At 45.9% G+C, this 21216-nt stretch overlaps 1 protein-coding gene across 1 annotated transcript; it reads left to right on the forward strand.

Moving 5' to 3' along the window:
- The first annotated feature begins 190 nt into the window (after nucleotides 1-190).
- gspt1l (G1 to S phase transition 1, like) lies at nucleotides 191-17931 on the forward strand. Its single transcript, XM_060046020.1, has 15 exons — nucleotides 191-694; nucleotides 2468-2524; nucleotides 4174-4218; nucleotides 4717-4965; nucleotides 5201-5234; nucleotides 6754-6831; nucleotides 6990-7170; nucleotides 7326-7480; nucleotides 7770-7910; nucleotides 8714-8807; nucleotides 9020-9100; nucleotides 11762-11935; nucleotides 13216-13305; nucleotides 16125-16293; nucleotides 17372-17931. Exons 1-15 carry the CDS (start codon nucleotides 499-501, stop codon nucleotides 17422-17424), a joined length of 1797 nt encoding a protein of 598 aa, XP_059902003.1. The 5' UTR covers nucleotides 191-498; the 3' UTR covers nucleotides 17425-17931.
- Nucleotides 17932-21216: the final 3285 nt, after the last annotated feature.

Here is a 21216-nt window from a genome sequence, read left to right on the forward strand (position 1 = left end):
TATGACAACTAGAATGACAAGTATGACAAAAATGTACTAGGCTTCTGCTCGGCCCACTAAAAAAATGGGTCCCTTCAATTTAGGGACCGCTGGCAACCCCTGACGTAAATTGTCGTTTTTTTCTTTTAACGGAAATGTAGTTTTTCTTCGGGATATGTAGTTTTCCAGCCTTCAACGACATCTACAGTGCATTGTGTGAACTTGCACCCCGAACTCCATTTCCCAGGGCTAACACCGGTCTGCTCGATCGATTGACGGGAGTCAGCCGCTCACGCGGACTTTCTCTGGAACTATTGAGTCGTCCGTCCCGCACGCTCGTTTACCGAGAGAATCGGTCGGTTTTATCTCCACGGAACGGTCAACATCAGAATAAGCGCTCGACTGACGAGGAATTGTTTCGCTTCGACAGTCGAGATCAAGAGCGCTATTCGGAAAGACTAAAGCGTAGACTAGGAACTGCGTATCTGAAGTCTCACATTAGTTTCAACCGAAGACCCTATGATGGACCCGAGAGAAGCTGCCCCCGACTGCTGGGAGCAGGAGGACGACGTGGAGGCCACGGTCGTGGGTCCTCTCGAATCGGCACTCTCAGATTTAAACGTGAACGCCAGAGACTTTGTCCCAAATATAAACGCTGCTGAGTTTGTCCCGACCTTCGCTGTTAAGAAGCCCACGGAGAACCACGACCACGACGGTATGTTTGCAGTCACGTTGAGGAGCTACGTTAGCTAGCGCTGTTTGAATAGCATGTAAGCCGACTAGCTACTCGGAGAGACACACGTCCCCGGAACACTCCAACTGCTTAATCAAAATGAGTTTCCCCCACCACAACGTTACAAAGTTTAATTTTGCTCATATCTACAGGGTTGTCGAGCAACCCGGCTTATTCGTTGAAGATTAACAATTTGCCAGAATTGTTATATATGAAGTCGTTATGGGGTGGCAACGTCAACCGGCTCCTACTGAGCCTGCTGACGTTTGTCTTTATAATTACTTTACCGTTATGTGTAATGATAAATAAGGCAGGTCGAGGTGCTGATCAACATCGATTGGCAGATTTTTTTAAATACTAGTGTCCCTAATTACGAAAAGGCAAACCCTACTGAAACCGCAGCAGGACAAAGTTTAGGCTGTCGTTCCACTTCATATGACCGATAAAGGTGAGCTGTCCTCGGAGGGTGCTATGACGTAGGTGGTGACTCCTTCAGGCAAACTTTGAAGGGGTAAATGTAGGGTAAGGAAGTCACAACGTGTGCTTCATAATTTGACACGTTTGTATTTATCCATGAATCAATATAGCTATATGTATATTTCATTTGATGTGTTAATAGAGATGCACACGTAAGACTTAGTTTGACTTGAATACGTTTTCCTTTCAAAGGTCCTTTAAAAGTAATTCGATGTACTTTTCATGCAGGTTATTCCAGTTGAGCATTAATCCGCCCTAATTACTTGATGTTGAATAAAGAAACAAAAAAGCACAATTCATATCATAGGTTGCAAACTATTGTGGACATAAGAGGTAGCATTTTAACTTAAACTAGGGTGACAATGGGTGTGAAAATTACAGATTACCCCAAAAGCTTGCCAGTCTAGGTGTAATTGGTTTATAGACTTAGCTGTTTGATAGAAATAATGCCAACATTTCCCTTAAAGGCCTTTCACAGACATAAAATACAGCCTGTTGTAAAAAAGTAGAAATGCTACTTTTGAGCACATGAAAGCAAATGGCATGTGATCATTTTAATCTTCTGTGGTATCGTTGTTATGATGGCTGTTCAACCCTTGGTTTATTCAGAGATGCAAGGTAAACAAGCTTGCACTCTGGAGGTAGTTCATGAAGCATCCCTCAAATGCCGGTAATTAAACCACTCTACAGGTTCTAATTGACGCAGGTAAACCTTCGTTCTGGGCGGGATGGCAAAGAGGCCACGCTTGCAGGGTCCGACTTATCTCAAATCTGTAAAACGTGTTGGAGTAGAAGAGGAGCGGACTGTTGGCTCTACCATTATGTGTTCTGATGAGGTACTGGTGTTAGCTTGAATATCAGGTGTCTAAATAAAGCATTGAATAAACTAATATCACTAATACCATGGGAAAAAGAAGTAATTCAGCTTGCCATCAACCAATTGTTTGTCCATGTAGACCAAAGTCTTGAAAAAGCAGAAATGCAATTCTCTAAAAGCATGGAGTCCTTTAGGGAAGGAAGGAAAGAGCATGTGTGATTCAATCCATACCAGATAGGTCCTAGCTCGCCGTCTTCAGCCATGAGGTCCAAGCCACGGCAAATAATGGCAGTTTGAAATGGACAAAGTAAATGCTAAGCAATTAATTAATTGGGGTAATTGTACATACAACATTCTGGATGAAAGGGAGCCAGATATGCTTGTCCTCTTTGAGAATAACTGTTGAAATAAAGCTATTTGGTCAAAGCATTTTTTAATTTTATATTTTCCATATTCAACAGATATTCAAGCTCTGAACGACAGCGATCTGATGCGGGGAACTAAAGACGAGATTGACGGTAGGAGTCCCGTGTGTGAGCGATGTTTATCTGGCCAGCCGCATGTCTGGTTGGTCATTACTTCTACAAGGGCACACGTACTCACTGAGATTCGTAACGACTCTATGGAAGAGGGGCGCCTGTGTCCTATTATTCATTATTCTATGGGCCCAACGTATGTAGCCGAGCAAGACTTGCACAATAGACACACAGCGTTGTAGGCTAGACAATTTCATCCATAGTCATTTACCAGCAGCTCAGCTTTTATGTTTATTTAAAAAACCTTGCAACCTGCGTATACCGTACTCCCCAGTTATGTCAGAAAGGTTTGATAAAGAAGATACTGCCCATCCAAACCACTGAAACACATTGTCTGTGGAAAAGGAATGAAGTTAAGGTGCATCGCTTATATGCATCTTGATTGCTGTTGACTCAAGGGATCAATTACAAATTATTCGTTATTATATATATTTTCTTGGTTTTCTTGATGTATAGAAATTAGGGATGGGCATTTGAAGAAATTTTCTTGATCGAGCATCGCTAGAGTTATCGATCAATTATCGATTAATCATTAACTTTTTTCTATGTTTTTTTTCTAATGTTTTTATCAATGAAATCTTTATTCCAACAATAATGTATGGGCCAAAATTAATACAATACAGTTAACTTGAAGACCTACAACTGTTTAACAGTTTTAAAATAATAAATACAGGCATTATAGGTTATAGGCCTATGCGGCGCTCGTAAAGTCCGAACAATGCGCCTACAGGCGCTCTTAAAGGTTTGGAAACGATTCAACAAGACTAAATCTGTAGCCTATTCCAATTACAATAAGTAGCGAATTTATCGGACAACAATAATCAAACAAAGGCAGTAGGCTAAAAGTGGGCATTAAACTGTATAACTGTTATGAAAAAAAAGGGGGGGGGAAGGCCGACATATAATGCCTGCAGCCGGCGCGCGGAAAAGGCTCGCAACAAAAAGATGAGCCACCCATTTACAAACAATTGCATGAACTAGTCTATCTAAAAGCAATACCTTATTGAACATATATAAGGCTGGACTTGTTGCTAAAATATCACAGTTTTGGCAAAATGTAACGACTCGAAGAGGCACCAAGCGGAGCGAGAGTCAACACATTAAGAAAGAAAAGAGCGACTCACATACGGTGGTGACTGTCGTCCATAGCATACAGTAACTCCAGCCTACATATTTTTGTTTAGGAATATAAGCATGTTAACATGCTCGGGGGTCAGACGCGAACGCAGCCTTGTAACTGTCAGTCCAGCAGCAGAAAACACCCGCTCTGACGGGACCGAAGTTGCAGAGGTATTGTCGCGCTAACTTTGACAGCCTGGGGAACCTTCTTCCATTCACTTTCCACCAGTCGGCAGGGTTATATTAAATTAAATGCTTCAAGACTCACAGTATGCAACACAACGTCCTTTTAATCGATAACAATATAAATTGATCGACGCATTTCTTAACGATCAATTATCGAGCATCGATTAATTATGCCCATCCCTAATAGAAATGCAGCTTTTCAAACATTGACTTCTACAGAACCCTTCTATGTGGTCTAAGTACGACTTAATCTAGAAAAAAATATCCATTTAGTCCTTGAGGTGTAATTATTCAGCATTTTAGTTAACAAATCTTTTTCCATTTAGGAGAGATTGAAACGATTGCCAAGATGGAAGAGTCAGAAACTGAAGGTATGTCTAACATGTTTTTTGTGTGATTGATTAAGACGATCAGAAGCTGATCATTTCCAATGCAAACTTTTTTTTCTAGAGGCAACAAAACGGCAGTTATAGATATTGCGTCAATAATAAGCCCGGATAACCCTTGTAGCGAGGCCCATGCCTCGCGCCACCAAGAGGCTGACACGTTCCCTCTGGGGGACGTTTATCTGGAGCCTCCAGGCAGAGGACTCTGGGTGGTGATGTTGTAGCAGGTCTATTGTCAGATCTGGGTTGTAATGATGCGTGGCCTAGTGCTCCATCCGAGTGTGTGTATAGAGATGGCTGGTCTAAGCTGTGCACACTGAGTGCTCAACGTGCCCCAGACTGGGCCAGGTGAGCCCTAACCAGCCCCCGTCCAGCACCCTGCCCCAGCCCTAACCCTAGGCCGCGCTGCTGAAGGTAGACCTGTACCTTATTGGTCGTCCTCAGCAGAGTTGGCTTTATTGGAAGGTGTTTTTGTGTGTACAGCTACGGTGGAGAATGGGGTGTCGGAGACTACCACAGAGGAGGCCTGGGACCAAAAGCTGGCAGAGCCAAACGAAGCGGAACCAGGGGGCGGGCCCGAGCCGGACGGGGGGCCGGAGGAGGTCGAAGTCACCGCGGTGACCCCAGAGATGGTCGAGGAAGAGGAGGAAGTGCCAAAGCCGAAGGTTGCACCTTGCCAGCCTGACGCTCCCAAAAAGGAGCACGTCAACGTAGTGTTCATCGGCCATGTAGGTCAGTGGTCACACGCTCATCCTCTGGTCCTTAAAGCAACGATAAGACCAAAGCTGGCCTAACTAGAACGCGGATCTCCGGATATATGATCGCTGTAAAATGGCCATAACAATTATTTTCGGGATAATGTTGAGGATTAACATCATACCTTAATCTACAGACCTTGCTCTCAACGTGATTTGTCACAATAATATTTCTATATTATAATGTGTGTATATACATTTTGTTCTTCCAGATGCTGGTAAATCTACCATCGGGGGCCAAATCATGTGAGTAGCATGTTCCTCGTTCCTACAAAAGGTTTTCAAAGTTCATGTGTTGATGTCAAGAGTCTTTTTAACTTCAATTTACCTTTGATTGACCTCACTTCCACCACCAAAGATACATGAGCAGTGTTTGGCCTGGTGGGCCCGCCAGGCCAAACAATCACAACAAATATAAGATTTAAATGCAATAAATAATAATAATTATAAAATCGCTGTGTTATCCTGATGCGAGTGCCAATGCCAACAGTCCCTTCCATTACTGTGGTGTGAGAGCACATACACGTCAATTATTGGATCAACTCCTCGAGAGTAGTGGAGGGCAGAGTGGTGTACGGCAGGGAGGGGGTTGATCTCAGGATGAGGGCTGAACTCTGCCCGGGGGGGCGTGAGGGCAGGGAAAAGGTGTCCTCGAACTGACAGGTAAGAGGGTGAGAACAGGATGACGGTGGAACATATTTCTGCCTGGCAACTGAAACAATCCTCAACAGCCTGTAGAAAATCGATCGTGGCGTTATTAAAATGAATGTCGCCTTTGGGCAAAGTGGAAACCATGTTGTATGTGTACAGTCCCAGTCAACTCAAGTGATTTTGTTATTTCATTATCGTCTTATTATGTATTTGTAGCCTGTTAACTAGGTACAATGCCCTCTACTGGCCTGAACGTTTAAGAGTGGCGATGGCAATGCATAAGTAAGGGACTTTGTTTCCCTGGTAACGCTTGAGGGTTTGACTAATACCTGAATGCAACGGAAACGTTGTTCACTCCTCCAGTAAATAGGACGGACCTTAGCTACGACTTGGCAACGGGAGGTATTCTAGCCCGCTCAGCTATGAGCCAGAGAGCTAACGTTATGGATTGACCATATTTATAATTCGAATTTCGTCCCAGCCTTTATACCACGGATACTCTAGGGTCTGTGATATGATACTCAATTGACCAGCCCTCGTTTTGAAGGCTGGACTGACAATCTGAATGGAACTACTTAGCAGGTGTCTGCATATCAGGGGTTAATGCACACCCTGCAGCCAATCAGAATCGAGTATTCCCCCAGACCGTGGTATGAGTCTGTGTATAGAATGTATGGGTCCATAGTAAGTATTAATAAAGGGCTAATGTGTTCATGATGAGCTTTGTTTCCATTGTTCATTTTTAGATGTATGCAATAATGGCACTGTATCCAAGTCATTCTCCTAGTGATCACTTTGATTTAAGTTGTGATATACCGAGTGAACCAATATTTGAACGCAAATATAAATTGCAGACGGCCGGCTCAGCCATCTGACCCAGGCAGGTTCTTCCCGCGCCTCGTCTCTTTGGGGGCTTTCTGTGCGTTCCACCAGGCCTGAAATACCACCAGGGGAAACACTGTGTTTGAACTGGACTTTATTTCACTACAATAGATAAATATCTACCCAATAAACGGGTTGTGTGTGTCTAGCAAATAACAACGTACAAGTGTGTTGCTTCCTAACCCGGTAGACCGTGAACTGACTTGGGTATTTCATTTTTGTCTACCTGAAGGTATCTGACAGGGATGGTGGAAAAGAGAACTCTGGAGAAATATGAGAGGGAAGCCAAGGAAAAGAATCGGGAAACCTGGTAAGAACATTCCCCGCAAGGCCATGTCAAAAACAGAAAATGTGTGAGTTCATCCGTGCAAGTTATCTCCAAGTGCTTATTCCCAGGTTCCATCGGGGGGTGAATATGGGCTTTTCAGCGCTGATACAGACTGGGCTTGTACTTCTGTTCTCTTTAAGGTATCTGTCTTGGGCTCTGGACACAAACCAAGAGGAGAGGGACAAGGGCAAGACGGTGGAGGTGGGTCGGGCCTACTTTGAGACGGAGAAGAAGCACTTTACCATCCTGGACGCCCCCGGACACAAAAGCTTTGTACCCAACATGATTGGTGGAGCGTCGCAAGCTGATCTGGCTGTATTGGTGAGTCAGGACTGCCATGTGGTTGGTTATTAATGTAAACAATGTAAAGCCACCTTTAATGTGATATTGTTTTATATCACCATATGACATTGATTATTATTTTGAACTCCTACATGAGCCGGCCGTAATCCTATAAACTCTGTGTCTGATGGCAGGTGATCTCTGCCAGAAAGGGGGAGTTTGAGACGGGCTTTGAGAAGGGCGGTCAGACACGGGAGCATGCCATGCTGGCCAAAACAGCCGGGGTGAAGCACCTCATAGTCCTGGTCAACAAGATGGACGACCCGACAGTCAACTGGAGCCTGGAGAGGTACGAGGAGAGGGCCTGGCCCTCAATTTATAAAGGGGGACTGTAGGCTATAGAATCTGTAGAGTACTGCTATTAAAGATGCATTGAATCCACATTGTGACCTTGCTCAGTTGCTGATTTCATTGTTTTGTAAGCATTTACATTATCCTGAATGATTTCTCCTTGCCGGGCTGATTGACTGTAAGATCTGTAGTGTAATGCTGTGTGTGCGTTGATGATTGAGGAAAGATTGCAGGCTTTTTGAAAATGGTTCCCTATTTGTTAACGGTCGGGTTCCTTGTTTGCGCAGGTATGAAGAATGCAAGGAGAAACTAGTGCCCTTTTTGAAAAAGGTGGGCTTCAACCCGAAGAAGGACATCTACTTCATGCCATGCTCAGGCCTGACGGGAGCCAACTTGAAAGAGCCTGTAGATACTTGCCCCTGGTATACGTGAGTCCCCTATTCATCCTCGTACCCAACACAGTGATCCCTCTTCTTCTGTGGTGGATTATTGTACTACGACCCAGAATCTATTGTGAAAACATCTCATATATGGAGATTGTGTTGCAAATATTTTCCCTCGAGCATTGGTTATTAGAACTATGAGGAACTATGAACATATTACATTACCTATAACATTTAATTAATTGTGTCAGTGTAGTAAATCCTTCTGACCGGTCAGTATTCGGGCCATACCGATTGGCCGCTTGATTTAGTTAGGTAGGTTGATGTGTCTAATGCAGGGGTCACGAGGACCATATGAGGCGCCCGCAGCGAGACATAGCACTGCTCATTCTGGAACCACTCTCCCACCTTTTTGAAGTCATTGTTGATAATTATTGTGAGAAATCGTTAACATTATCAGTGTCTTCACATAGATGAGTATCATCAATCATTAATAATAAGGTTTGCTTCCTGTTGAGGTCATGGGTAGGTAGGGAATTTATTTTATTTATTTTTTTCCTGCGGCAGCGAATGATGGGTAGGTTGTTTTCATTTAAAAACAAGAGAATGCGCTCATCCTTGTACAGAATGAAGAGGTGCTGTACACAAACGTAATTATAGTTTGCATCAAAACCATTTTTATTTATTTTTTTAGGCCTAACTAAAGGCAAACTGAGCAAATTTGTTATTTCAGAAGAGTGTATCAAACTGGGTGCCCTTCGTATGACTCAGTACCCCTGAAGTAGCTCTCAGGTTCAACAGGTCGGTGACCCCTGGTTAGCGTCTGTATTGTTGTGCTTCTATTTCAGAGGGTTACCATTCATTCCACATCTGGACAGTTTGCCATCTTTAAGGAGATCAACTGATGGCCCGGTCCGATTAGCCATTGTAGACAAATACAAGGTAAAGATCCCCAGATCATGATCCAGTTGTTAATCCAATGTGGGTTGGAGCCCTCTTCTTCTGACAGTATAACTGCTAAAGATTTTAGATTTGTATTAGTTAGGCAATCCATTTTTCTTCTTTTCTATGTTAATGTAGTCACTTTTTAGGTTCGCTGCAGTGAAAATAATGCACATATTTTGATATTCGATACCATATTTTGTTTCCGACAGGATATGGGCACAGTGATTCTAGGAAAACTAGAGTCGGGGATCATCTGCAAAGCACAGCAGCTGGTCATGATGCCAAACAGGGTAACGTACCGGCATTGTTCCTGACCATGTTGAGGTTGAAAGTAGGGCTGGGCGATATATCGAATATATGCGATGTATCGCGAGATGTTCTCCAGGGGATGTATAAAATGCCCCTATCGCGAACATCGAATATAAATTGGCACGCAATGTTTCTTTTTGCCGCCGCCGGCATACTCGTTGTGCTTTCACGCGACGGGGCGACAAGATCTCATACAAAGTGAACGTAGAGACGCGTATCTGCCAATCAGCGTTCAACAGCGTGGCCACTGAGTGACATGTGTAACGTAACAGCCAACCAGCGTTCAACCGTCAAACTCGGTGCAGTGCAGTCCGGGGTGAACTGCAGCACGGAGGAGAAAGTGATTGTTGCCTTTTGCGACTCCCGGAGCTCTATATATAATAATATAATATAATTGTTTATATAATATCACGGCCAAAAGCTCTGTGTGCCTCCTGATGGCCGTAGCGTGGGGAGCTCTCATAGGGATTGGGCTTCTCGGGGTTTGTTTAACGCACAGCGTTCCCTTCTCTCGCTATTTCCGGTGGCTCTCTAAACACACTCACTCCCCCCGCCCATTGCGAGTCCACGAGATTCTCATGGACGCGCGTGTGTGACGTAGTCTGGAAGGCGCGCTGCTGTAGGTGTGTGTACCTCCGACCGGTGAGTGAGAACAGCGTGAGAGAAAAAAGGATGGAAACTGAAGATTTGGTTTTGAAAAAGAATAGCATTGGATCCGTCGTCTGGCAGTGTATATAGAATAATTATTATGCAAACAGTTCATAAATAATTAACGGTTTGAATAAATGCTGTGTTGGTAAATCTAACTTGCTGTGATTTTCCTTTTCTTATGTGCAAGTTCTAAATTGTTCCAATACAAAGCACTGATGAGTTTAAACAATATGTTGTTTCATGTAATCTACATGCAGACTTATATTTCAGGAATACTAGAATTATTACTGACGTAACATTATGCCAGACATGGTTGAATCGAGCATTGATGATGTGCTCTAGAGGAGATTCAAAATATATCGAGATATATATCGTGTATCGAGATATAGTAAAAAAAAATCGAGATATTCATTTTGACCCATATCGCCCAGCCCTAGTTGAAAGTGTCCTGGAGGCTGAGGATATGTGGGCGAGCCACAGTGGGGCCTGCTAGTTGGCAACAGGAAGGCTTGGCGCAGGGCTTCATGTTATCCTCGCCGCACCGCGGGGTTGTGGTCCAGATAGGCTGTTTGATAGATTGGTGTAAAGACCTGCAGTCATGAAGGTATTCACAGCCACACACCGCCCCCCTCAGCCACATCTCTCCAGCTGTTCTGAGGCACGTCACCGTGGACTCATGTAATGAGGCTTCCCACGCCATTCGGAGTGACTCCTCAGGCTCTCACCGTACATGCCATTCATTATATGATTTCTGGTGTGCCAATCAAGTTCATCAACCCTTAGGTAATGGGAACGGTTGGACCTAATGGCACAGAGCAGGTTTCTATAATGTAAGTCTGGGTTAGTAGACCCTGACCCCAGTAGACGTGGAGCGGACAGTAGACCCTCCAGTAGACGTGGAGCGGACAGTAGACCCTCCAGTAGACGTGGAGCGGACAGTAGACCCTCCAGTAGACGTGGAGCGGACAGTAGACCCTCCAGTAGACGTGGAGCGGACAGTAGACCCTCCAGTAGACGTGGAGCGGACAGTAGACCCTCCAGTACTTGTCCTGTGAAGCATCGCTCCATTAAGTTGCGGACACTTGTCTCATTGTGCAGATGCTAACTACACAAATGATGTTGAGTGAGAAAAAGCTAAGAATCCACAGAGGCAAACAGTTTATGCTTTATCAAGAAAAGTAATGTTCTTTCTGACAATTTTAGGAATGCACATTTAATGGCAGTTTTTTACTCATGCATACTGGGGTTCTAATGTATCTAGAGATACATGATCTGATACCAGAGACGCTTGATCTGATACCAGAGAGACTGTTGATCTGATACCAGAGAGATACATGATCTGATACCAGAGAGACTGTTGATCTGATACCAGAGACGCTTGATCTGATACCAGAGAGACTGTTGATCTGATACCAGAGATACATGATCTGATACCAGAGACGCTTGATCTGATACCAGAGAGACTGTTGATCTGATACCAGAGATACATGATCTGATACCAGAGAGACTGTTGATCTGATACCAGAGAGATACATGATCTGATACCAGAGAGACTGTTGATCTGATACCAGAGACGCTTGATCTGATACCAGAGAGACTGTTGATCTGATACCAGAGATACATGATCTGATACCAGAGAGACTGTTGATCTGATAGAGAGATACATGATCTGATACCAGAGATACATGATCTGATACCAGAGAGACTGTTGATCTGATACCAGAGATACATGATCTGATACCAGAGAGACTGTTGATCTGATAGAGAGATACATGATCTGATACCAGAGATACATGATCTGATACCAGAGAGACTGTTGATCTGATACCAGAGATACATGATCTGATACCAGAGATACATGATCTGATACCAGAGAGACTGTTGATCTGATACCAGAGACGCTTGATCTGATAGAGAGATACATGATCTGAAGCTGCTGTGTGAATAAAGCTGCATTGCCTAACGTGTGTGTTCCCCGCGCCGCGCCGCAGCACACGGTGGAGGTGCTGAGCCTGCTGTCCGACGACGTGGAGACGGACGAGGCCGTGCCCGGGGAGAACCTCAAGCTGCGGCTGAAGGGCATCGAGGAGGAGGAGATCCTGCCCGGCTTCATCCTGTGCAACGCAGACAACCTCTGCCACTCTGGGAAGACCTTCGACGCCCAGGTGGGTTTGGTTCAGATCTGAGCCCTGGCGCTCACCTTAAAGGGGACACGATAGACCCCCAGGTGTGAGCCCGGGCGCTCACCTTAAAGGGGACACGTTAGACCCCCAGGTGTGAGCCCTGGCGCTCACCTTAAAGGGGACACGTTAGACCCACAGGTGTGAGCCCGGGCGCTCACCTTAAAGGGGACACGTTAGACCCCCAGATCTGAGCCCGGGCGCTCACCTTAAAGGGGACACGTTAGACCCCCAGGTGGGTTTGGTTCAGATCTGAGCCCTGGCGCTCACCTTAAAGGGGACACGTTAGACCCCCAGGTGTGAGCCCGGGCGCTCACCTTAAAGGGGACACGTTAGACCCCCAGGTGTGAGCCCTGGCGCTCACCTTAAAGGGGACACGTTAGACCCCCAGGTGTGAGCCCGGGCGCTCACCTTAAAGGGGACACGTTAGACCCCCAGGTGTGAGCCCTGGCGCTCACCTTAAAGGGGACACGTTAGACCCCCAGGTGTGAGCCCGGGCGCTCACCTTAAAGGGGACACGTTAGACCCCCAGGTGGGAGGGGGATTAGCCACTACAAGACGTTTTGGAAATTGTCTTGTAACGGCTAATCCGACTCACCTGGTGGTATAATAGGTCACCTTTAAACGCTGCGTTGACAACTGAATGTTCAACTTACTGTTTAGTAAGGCTGGGGGTAAACGATTATTTATTAGCCATATGTTGCTTACAATGTAAGAAGATTAATTATTAGACAATCCAAACAAGGACACCATAACCTAGCTAATAAATATAGGACACAAAAAATGGACGCGGCCTTTCCATCCTAAAAGATGTTTCATGTTTTCAGCTAGGCTAACCAACGCATCTTAGCTCTCTGTGCCGTTTGTTTGTGCTAGGTTGGTAGCTAAAGTTCACGTCAGCTACTATAACTGAGATAGCTGTGTTCTGCAGCCGTAAGCCAGCTACCATTCAAGCTAACATTAGAGGATAACTAACGTTAGCTAAACAGCTGCTAAATAGCTAGCCAACGTTAACGTTAGCCACCAACCCAGCACGAGCAAACCCCACCGCGCGGAGCCCAAGCCACACAACACAACACAACACACAAACATGAAATTCATTTAACCGAGGTTGGTACTTACCTGCTATTGTCTCCCTCACGAGTGACACTGGGGGGCCTCCGGTTCAGAGGCTCAACATCTGGCAGCCGGCAGGCGGGAAGGGGGAATGTTGGTTTGACTAATGTAGAAGTCTAAACGTTCCTCTCTTCATTTCTCCTTTGTAGATCGTCATCATTGAGCACAAGTCCATCATCTGTCCCGGTTACAACGCAGTGCTACACATCCACACGTGCATTGAAGAAATACAAATTACGGTGAGCATTTCTTGATAAGCTGTGTTAATATGAAATGCTTGACTAGCTTTGGAAATATCGCTGAGGGGGCTGTACCCTGGGGTACATCACCCTGGGGTACATCACCCTGGGAGGGGGCTGTATCCTGGGGTACATCACCCTGGGGTACATCACCCTGGGAGAGGGGGCTGTACCCTGGGGTACATCACCCTGGGGTACATCACCCTGGGAGAGGGGGCTGTACCCTGGGGTACATCACCCTGGGGTACATCACCCTGGGAGAGGGGGCTGTACCCTGGGGTACATCACCCTGGGGTACATCACCCTGGGAGAGGGGGCTGTACCCTGGGGTACATCACCCTGGGGTACATCACCCTGAGAGGGGGCTGTACCCTGGGGTACATCACCCTGGGGTACATCACCCTGGGAGAGGGCTGTATCCTGGGGTACATCACCCTGGGAGGGGGGGCTGTATCCTGGGGTACATCACCCTGGCAGAGGGGGCTGTATCCTGGGGTACATCACCCTGGGAGGGGGGGCTGTATCCTGGGGTACATCACCCTGGGAGGGGGGGCTGTATCCTGGGGTACATCACCCTGGCAGAGGGGGCTGTATCCTGGGGTACATCACCCTGGCAGAGGGGGCTGTATCCTGGGGTACATCACCCTGAGAGGGGGCTGTATCCTGGGGTACATCACCCAGGGGGGGGGGGGGGGGGGCTGTACCCTGGGGTACATCACCCTGGGGTACATCACCCTGGGGTACATCACCCTGGGAGAGGGCTGTACCCTGGGGTACATCACCCTGAGAGGGGGCTGTATCCTGGGGTACATCACCCTGAGAGGGGGCTGTATCCTGGGGTACATCACCCTGAGAGGGGGCTGTATCCTGGGGTACATCACCCTGGGAGAGGGCTGTATCCTGGGGTACATCACCCTGAGAGGGGGCTGTATCCTGGGGTACATCACCCTGAGGGGGGGCTGTATCCTGGGGTACATCACCCTGAGAGGGGGCTGTACCCTGGGGTACATCACCCTGGGGTACATCACCCTGAGAGGGGGCTGTATCCTGGGGTACATCACCCTGGGAGGGGGGGCTGTACCCTGGGGTACATCACCCTGAGAGGGGGCTGTATCCTGGGGTACATCACCCTGAGAGGGGGCTGTACCCTGGGGTACATCACCCTGAGAGGGGGCTGTACCCTGGGGTACATCACCCTGAGGGGGGGCTGTATCCTGGGGTACATCACCCTGGGGGGGGGCTGTATCCTGGGGTACATCACCCTGGGGGGGGGCTGTATCCTGGGGTACATCACCCTGAGGGGGGGCTGTATCCTGGGGTACATCACCCTGGGGGGGGGGGGGGCTGTATCCTGGGGTACATCACCCTGAGAGGTGGCTGTATCCTGGGGTACATCACCCTGAGAGGGGGCTGTATCCTGGCGTACATCACCCTGAGGGGGGGCTGTATCCTGGGGTACATCACCCTGGGGGGGGGCTGTATCCTGGGGTACATCACCCTGAGAGGGGGCTGTATCCTGGGGTACATCACCCTGGGAGAGGGGGCTGTACCCTGGGGTACATCACCCTGGGAGGGGGGGCTGTATCCTGGGGTACATCACCCTGGGGGGGGGGGGCTGTATCCTGGGGTACATCACCCTGGGAGGGGGGGCTGTATCCTGGGGTACATCACCCTGGGAGGGGGGGCTGTATCCTGGGGTACATCACCCTGGGGGGGGGGGGGCTGTATCCTGGGGTACATCACCCTGGGGGGGGGGGGGGGGGGCTGTATCCTGGGGTACATCACCCTGGGGGGGGCTGTATCCTGGGGTACATCACCCTGGCAGAGGGGGCTGTACCCTGGGGTACATCACCCTGAGAGGGGGCTGTATCCTGGGGTACATCACCCTGGGAGGGGGGGCTGTACCCTGGGGTACATCACCCTGGGGGGGGGGGGGGGCTGTATCCTGGGGTACATCACCCTGGGGGGGGGGGCTGTATCCTGGGGTACATCACCCTGGGAGGGGGGGCTGTACCCTGGGGTACATCACCCTGGGGGGGGGGGGCTGTATCCTGGGGTACATCACCCTGGGGGGGGGGGGGCTGTATCCTGGGAGAATACTGAATGGGTTGATTGTATTGATTTGATTGGTTTGCTATACTAGCCCACTCCACAGCTGTATTAACACCTGGGCTGCATCCGAATACTCATACTTGCATACTATATAGTATGCATTTTGTAGTACGCAAAAAATATAGCGCGTCCGAATACTCAATATGCATTCTGTAGTACGGAAGACGTTTCCGAATGCGTACTACCGCCAAAGTGAACCACGGACTTCACTACGCTATCCCACAATGCAACAGGAGTCTAGTAACGAACGAAGAAGAGATGGCTGACTCGTCACCACCAGAAAGACGTCGTAGAAAGCGGCGAAAAAAAGAGACATTAAAAAGAGTAAAATAGTAAAGTAAGTAATTAAGTAAAAAGAGACATTTTTAATTTAATAGCAACGATGACAAGACGGAAAACAGGTAACTTATCAAGGTAATTTTGCCGGCATCTGAGGGGAGATACGTCATCTCCAAACATCCGGTGGAGTTTCGGCGATGTTCGGAAGCGTTCGGAGGCGTTCTACGCATTGCTGTAGACCGTAGTACACAGTCAAGTGTAGTATGGTCAAGTAGTAGACACTGGACAGAAATAGTATGTACCGGTACTAAGTATTCGGATGCAGCCCTGGTGTATCATTTCATTTATAGTCAGCCATAGTTCTACTTAAGCTTGGCAGACCAACATGTAGCCTACGTATTGCTGACCTGGTTGTATTTCCTTTCAAGGCCTTAATCTGTTTAGTGGACAAGAAGACGGGCGAGAAGAGCAAGGCGCGGCCGCGGTTCGTCAAACAGGACCAGACGTGCATCGCCAGGCTGAGAGCTGCAGGGACCATATGCCTCGAAACATTCAAAGACTTCCCCCAGTTTGGACGCTTCACCCTGCGAGATGAAGGTAGGCCATGAACACGAGTGGGTCACGCCCCTGGATGGGGCTGGCACTCTGTGTGCATTATACGACTTCTGACAAAGGTACTTTTTGTAAGTCGCTTCGGATAAGTGTCTGCTAAATGCCCTAAATGTAGAATTATAAATCAAACGGAATACAGCATGATCTGGAGGATTAAGATACAGGAATTGTATTGCATAATAATCATGGAAAAGAGAAACGAATGATTGCTGGAGAACTACGGCTTCACGGGGGGTTGGCTCATTATGAAGGTTGGATCGGACAAGAGACCAACAGATCAAACACAACCTTGACGGGCAAGAGTCGCAACGTGGAAACGCTACCTGGACCAGAAGAACTGTTAGAGCTGTACCTTAAACTAGCTCATTCTTGTTTTGACTAATTGACCTGCATCAATTAGCCAGACAAGGATGTAATTCAATCATTGCTTATTGATCTTGTTAAAGTTGGAAACGTACTGGATATTATTTTCATAATAAGGAGAACTTAAGCAGGGAACTAATGGGATAATCCTTGGTGGTTTAGTCGTGTTAACTGAATACTGACAAGCCGAACCAATGGCGTTAAAGTGGGGCAAAAAGTCTTGATGTTATTCCAAAAACCCATCGTTGGACTCAAGTCTGCTTTGCTTCTGGCTTCAGAGCGCTTTACTGCAGGCTCAATGTACAGACAGATGGTCACTGCTGGGGACCACATAAACCAGTTCTCACAGGATTCCCTTGCAGGTTTTTGCGTAATAACTCGATTATCAATTATTTTTATATGAAAACTTGCAAATTCAGAAAAATATATATGCAAATATACGCTGTAAATATATGCCTTTTCTTTATAAATTGCTGTACATCCTTCTTCAGGATGTATACCGAAACGTGGGTCAAAATAAAGACAGGAAAGGGGAGAAGGTACAAACTGTGGCCTAATTTATGCTTCTAGTCCACCTCAAGCAGTCATTATGTAAACACAATGGTACGTGAGGACGCCTTTAAACCATTGAGGTGGACACACAGCAGCTGTCCGTTGGTATACCGTTGTTTGGTGCTCACGCTTGGCTCCGTTCCCACAGGTAAAACCATCGCCATAGGTAAGGTGTTAAAGCTGGTGGCCGAGTGCGACTGAAGAGCCGGGGGATACTGCGTGGTCCCCGAGGTGGCAGGCAGGGGGCCGGCCTGCGGTCACTCTGGGCTTCTTAGCAGCCCAACAGCTGCCAGTTCCCTGCAGCCCCGCCCCCCCGCCAGCCCAGCCCTGGGGGGAATCGGCTTTGGGGGTTTCAAACAGAAAGGACCTCCGGTGTGAAAGGAATGCCTGTTTTTTAAGCAAAATGGAAAATCCTAAAATGTCTTATTCTACACGAGTCGGCTTTCTCATATTGAGAGCTCAGTTATACCATTTTTTCCCAATTTACTTTCTCTGCTCAATTAATGATTCCTAAAGAAATTATTTCCTCTTTTTTTTTTTTATCCTTTTGAATTGAATCAATAACAATGTACGCAGTTGGAACCAAATGTTTAATCTCCTGGCTAATTGTCTTCCTTTGCTTTCCTTCACGTTTAGTTTATCATGTTGATCATGTCATCAGTGTTGAAGTGAGAACATGAAATAAAGCAAACCAGTATGACAATTAAATGGTCGATGTATTGTCTCTTTCTTCTGACAAATGTACTTCTAAGTTGCTTTCGATAATAGCATCTGCTAAACTTAAATGTAAACGTAAAATGGAAATACCTATTTGTCATCCACTGAGTAAATCCTATGGTGTCCATTTTCACAAGTTGAATTCTTGATTTAAGATTTAGTCATTGTAATTGTTTGGGAAGTGTCCATTGGAAGCTTTCACAATAAAATAAGGATTATTCTGGCAATTACAGAATATAAAGTGAAGAGAGAGAGATCATTTTGCATTCCTTCAGTGAACCACAGCAACAAATCTAAGCTGACATAAGGACTCGTTTTTGATAATTGTGTGACTATCAGACCATAGACTAATTTTTTATTTATTAATCACACTGACAAATGTGAGTTTGTTTTTCCTACAGACTCACCCAAAAAAGGGAAGTGTGTCTTAGCATATAGACACTTGTTGAACTGTCTCAAACTACAGCCTGGACATCTTTCAGGAAAGGCAACTGTTTGCATGACTTTTTCGCTTTGCTAACTGGCTGAAGTTAGATGGATGGATAAAATACGACTTCATTTATTTTTTTATCTAATTGAATTGCCTTTGCATAATGCCAAAGCTTTATAAGATTGGTGGCTGGTTTTATTTACCTTGATAAAACGGAACAGCAAAAGTATGGCCTGAAACCATTCATACCAACAGGGTGCTCAATGACGAGGATACAGTTGTCACCCCACTTGTGCCGTAGCAAGTGGAGTTTTAACTATAATTTAGGGGTGGCAATTATCAGAAGATAAAAGTGAAAATTGACCGTTCTCCTCCAAGGCATAGTAGGCCTACATCATTTTCTGCGGCTAGGGGGCTCTCAGTCAAAAAAAGTGAAGTCTAGGTGGATGACGTGTCTAGCGTTGGATGAATCAACATCAAGATTTGATTTCTCTTGATTATCATAAAAGTTGCTCTGACTTTTGACATGGTTGGAGCATTTGGGATCATTACATCATATAAAATGAATTGGATTACAAAGGTGTATCTTTTTTTTTTCTTTTTTTTTTTACAGAAATGCAATCCGAGTTATTTCCTGCCACACCTGGCTTATCAGTTAAACACGTATTTCAACATCCTATGAAGAAAACTATTTTTCCCTCAAACACTCACTCAAACACTCGTATCACTAACAATCAACAATCATACCTAAACTAATGGTAGATAGTTGAAACAAGCAGTGCGGTGTAGTTTTAGGGTGTTTTGAACAACCCCAATATCCGCAATGACACACATGGTCTGTGTTGATCTGTGACATTGTCATTCAAAGCCTCTTAGTCCAGACTTAAAATAAAGCCATATCTTTTGAAGGTGAACATTTTTGGTTCTTTCTCCATTCCAATTATAAATATTTCCTCACTCATCAAAGCTGCTCGTATTCAATAAACAGCAGGTAGCTATAAAGGATCAAACCATAATGAAACCATGATCTTCGTATCAGTACTAAGATCATAATGAAACCAGGCTAAACCAAGACTAAATGGATAAACTGGATTTACATATTAACAGGTTATTTACAGAACATCAACTTCAACATTAGTTGGTGAAGAGGATAGATTTGCCTATTTTCCAGGGAAAAAACAATCATGTTATGGATACTAATGTTTTGTTCCTAATTCATTGTGCTTCTCATACATTATATATATTTCAGAGCAACGTTTTGGGAAAGTGGACATCTTTACCAATGGTTAATTTACAGTTTTACAACAAACAGTAGATAACCAATCTTATAAATGCATGAATGATGCAGAAAGATTGAGGACATGGTTGTACATTTGCCATAATGGGTAGAAACAACGACAAGAGTAAAAATCAGACTGAACTAAGAGTTGATACATTTACATTTAAGGCATTTAGCGGACGCTTTTATCCAAAGCGACTTACGTACATTTGTCAAAAGAAAGAAACAACATGTCGCTGCCGGTACAGTAAGGACCTTCATGGAACCATGTGCGATGCACTAACAATTGTGAGCTGATGTTGTCTGCAGTTGTAGAGTCTGGTTCTGTGGGAATAAGAAGATAGTTTAGGGGCAGGCCTCACCTATTGTTTGAACAAGCGGCTTGGTCTTTTTGAACCGTTTTCATGGGGGAGGTTAATAGTTCACCGTTGATAAGGGAATTTCTTGTTCTCTTTTCATTTCCCCCAATTTCCTCAAGTCATACCAAACAGGAAACATAAGTAGGTTATAAATTGGGTTACTAGTAGGAAATGTTTTATAGGCAAAGAAACTTGAAACTTGAGTAGGCTAGAAGAGGGGAGTGAACGATACATTACCATGAATGGCATAATCTATATTATATTTATAGTAGGCTAATATTTATTGATTCTAAACTTTAATCATATTCCACGATTCCCAGATTTATGAAGCCTTCATATAACTTATAGTATAAGGTAGGCCCAAGATGAGCTACTTTCGGGCCATTGTAGCCATCCAACGATACATTTTCAATACAACTATACTGTAACCAGATTCCAAAACATTTGATAAAAAGCACGGGAAAAAAAACACACCTTTGTGTCTTTTAGACATTAGGAATAGCCTCTGATGTCCGAATGTCAAATTCTACAAAGTCTGAGACTGTGCTCAAGTGCTCGCGCTGGAGGGTCGTGCTCGCGGCCGATGAGGTTCCCCCCAGCTGCTGGCCATCCCGCGGAAAGGCTCTGTGTTCGCTGAACGATTTGGGAGTGCGGTTCCTGAGAGAATGCAGTATCCCATGGGACAGGCGCCTTGAAAGACTCCTCACGGTGCCCTTGATGCCCTCGGTGGCCGGCTTCCTAGGAGGTAACCCAATATCATCCTCCAGTTCCTCAGAGGGCACCTCGATGTTGCCCGTGAACCAGAACAACCACCAAATGAGACTGAGGAAAATGATAATGGCGCCAGCATATATTAGAAAGTCGTAAAAGAAAACGTTGGCAAAAACTCCAGTAAGAAGAATAAGCATGCCCAGTATGTCGAAGGCTATAGCCAGCCAGAACATGCACGCACAGTTCCCTAGTCTCCGGTAATTTGATTCCATCTTGAAAGGCTAGCCCCAGGGAGCGATCGGACCTCCGCTCTTTTCCACCGCTGTCCAATGTTTCGTGTTATTACTCTTCAAACTTTTCCAGACAAATTGCAGGTGAGGTGAGTGAGGTATTGATCGCGATTTCGTTTGGTCTATTTGTAGGATAACGTCACCAGGGGGCGTGGCGGTAAGGAGAGCGCAACAGAGTCTGTGTGATGGGTCCCATCAAACAGATGG

Source organism: Gadus macrocephalus, chromosome 2 (assembly GCF_031168955.1).
Source record: "Gadus macrocephalus chromosome 2, ASM3116895v1".
Classification (NCBI taxonomy): Eukaryota; Metazoa; Chordata; class Actinopteri; order Gadiformes; family Gadidae; genus Gadus; species Gadus macrocephalus.

Excerpts from the sequence above, each read along its gene's own strand:
- gspt1l (XM_060046020.1), top strand. The coding sequence starts at position 499 with ATGATGGACCCGAGAGAAGCTGCCCCCGACTGCTGGGAGCAGGAGGAC. Across the intron at positions 13,306-16,124 it reads TTGAAGAAATACAAATTACG|GCCTTAATCTGTTTAGTGGA; the intron begins GTGAGCATTTCT and ends TTTCCTTTCAAG. Across the intron at positions 16,294-17,371 it reads CTTCACCCTGCGAGATGAAG|GTAAAACCATCGCCATAGGT; the intron begins GTAGGCCATGAA and ends CCGTTCCCACAG.